Here is a 1,432-nt window from a genome sequence, read left to right as displayed (position 1 = left end):
TGTCAAAAAGAAAGACCTGTTCCTGGACTTGATTGCTGATGTGCAGCTCTCAGTTGTCATTGGCTGAGGCTGTTCTGAGGAGTTATACACTCCGTGGTAGTCTGACCTGCTACACACATGGGCAGTTTAGTGTCTGGTGGCCTGACAGAGAACTCAGGCAAAGAGCTAGAGAGGCTGGAGGTGGATATCAGGCTGACACACCCAGAAACAGGGGATATGGATGAGGCACCATCAGCATCTGTGACAAGGCTCCCTGCCTGGAGTGATGGTGGGATGTGGGGGTAGAAGACAAATACTCAAACATGGGTCCTGGAAGGTTTCTAGGATCAGAACTGGCTTCAAACTAGTTGGTTAACTAGTGGAGCCGGGGGAAGAGCAGGAGGCAAGAACAGTATCAAGGTGGCTGTCTAGGACCAAGGAGGTAGGAGTAATGGGGGTGAGTGGTATGGAGATGTCCGTGTCTGTCACTGGTTTTGGTCCTTCTTGTTGTGTGCTAGAATGGACAAGTACAGGGCCAGAGTGAAGTCCACCAGGGGACCTTTTGACACTGCCCTGAGGCTGTGTGGGTTTGGTGTGAGGTAGGGATGAATGAGCTCACCTAGTGGGTGGGGTGGAGGGAGGGAGTGTCCTCTTCTGGGTGCCATCTGGGGAACCTCCAGACCCTCCTTTTTCTACCAGCTCTCACTTGCCTAGTCTGCAAGCCAGAAAGTGTCCTCTGGTCCAGACCTCTCTCTTTAACCAGGCTGGAAGGGTTTTAAATTCAGGACATTATAAGCATGAGGAAAACTGGCTTCATTTGACCTAGTGTGTGCTCCAGTATGTGACACTTCCATACTGAAAGGTATAGGTGTTCATTACTGCTTCCTCCTCCCGAGGTTTCTTTTTGTTGTTCTTCTTGTTGTTTTGAGACAGAATCTCACCTTGTCATCCTCAATAGAGTGCCATGGCATCACAGTTCACAGCAACTTCAAATTCTTAGGCTCAAGTGATTCTATGCCTCAGCCTTCTGAGTAGCCTGGACTATAGGTGCCCATCACGATGCCTGGCTCTTTTTAGAGACATGGTCTGGCTCTGGCTCAAGCTCCTCTGGCTGGAACTCCTGAGCTCAAGGAATCCACCTGCCTCCCAGAGTGCTTTGATTATAGGCATGAGCCACTGTGCCCAGCCCTCCTGAAGTTTCTACTGAAACCTTTAACCAACCCCACCTGGAGTTGTATCTTTTCTCGTTTCATAAATTTGATTTTGCCTCTTGCTATGTGTCTGATCTGCAGAGTTCGCTGCTACCTCTTCTGCTGGTCCTAGCCATATTGGGCTTGTGTTTTTTATCAGATGTTTCACGTATTCGAGTTTCTGGGTCTTTTTGTCAGGACTATAAAGATTTTAACAACTTTTGGTTTTGTATTTGTCTCACTCTTCTTGACCAAAATAACTT

At 48.3% G+C, this 1,432-nt stretch overlaps 1 protein-coding gene across 1 annotated transcript in view; it reads left to right on the top strand.

Annotated features, from left to right (window-relative positions):
- LOC100961328 (liver carboxylesterase 1-like) overlaps window positions 1–1,302 on the top strand; it is a 15,910-nt gene extending 14,608 nt beyond the window's left edge. Inside the window, exon 8 of the mRNA XM_023514762.1 lies at window positions 1,272–1,302. Within this exon, the coding sequence (XP_023370530.1) occupies window positions 1,272–1,302 (31 nt within the window). The remainder of the gene's footprint in view (window positions 1–1,271) is intronic.
- The last annotated feature ends 130 nt before the right edge of the window (window positions 1,303–1,432 follow it).

Source organism: Otolemur garnettii, unplaced genomic scaffold (assembly GCF_000181295.1).
Source record: "Otolemur garnettii isolate 467f Iridium unplaced genomic scaffold, OtoGar3 scaffold00058, whole genome shotgun sequence".
NCBI lineage: Eukaryota > Metazoa > Chordata > Mammalia > Primates > Galagidae > Otolemur > Otolemur garnettii.
Note: the sequence above shows the minus strand (reverse complement) of the source record. Positions and strands in the feature narration are given on the sequence as shown.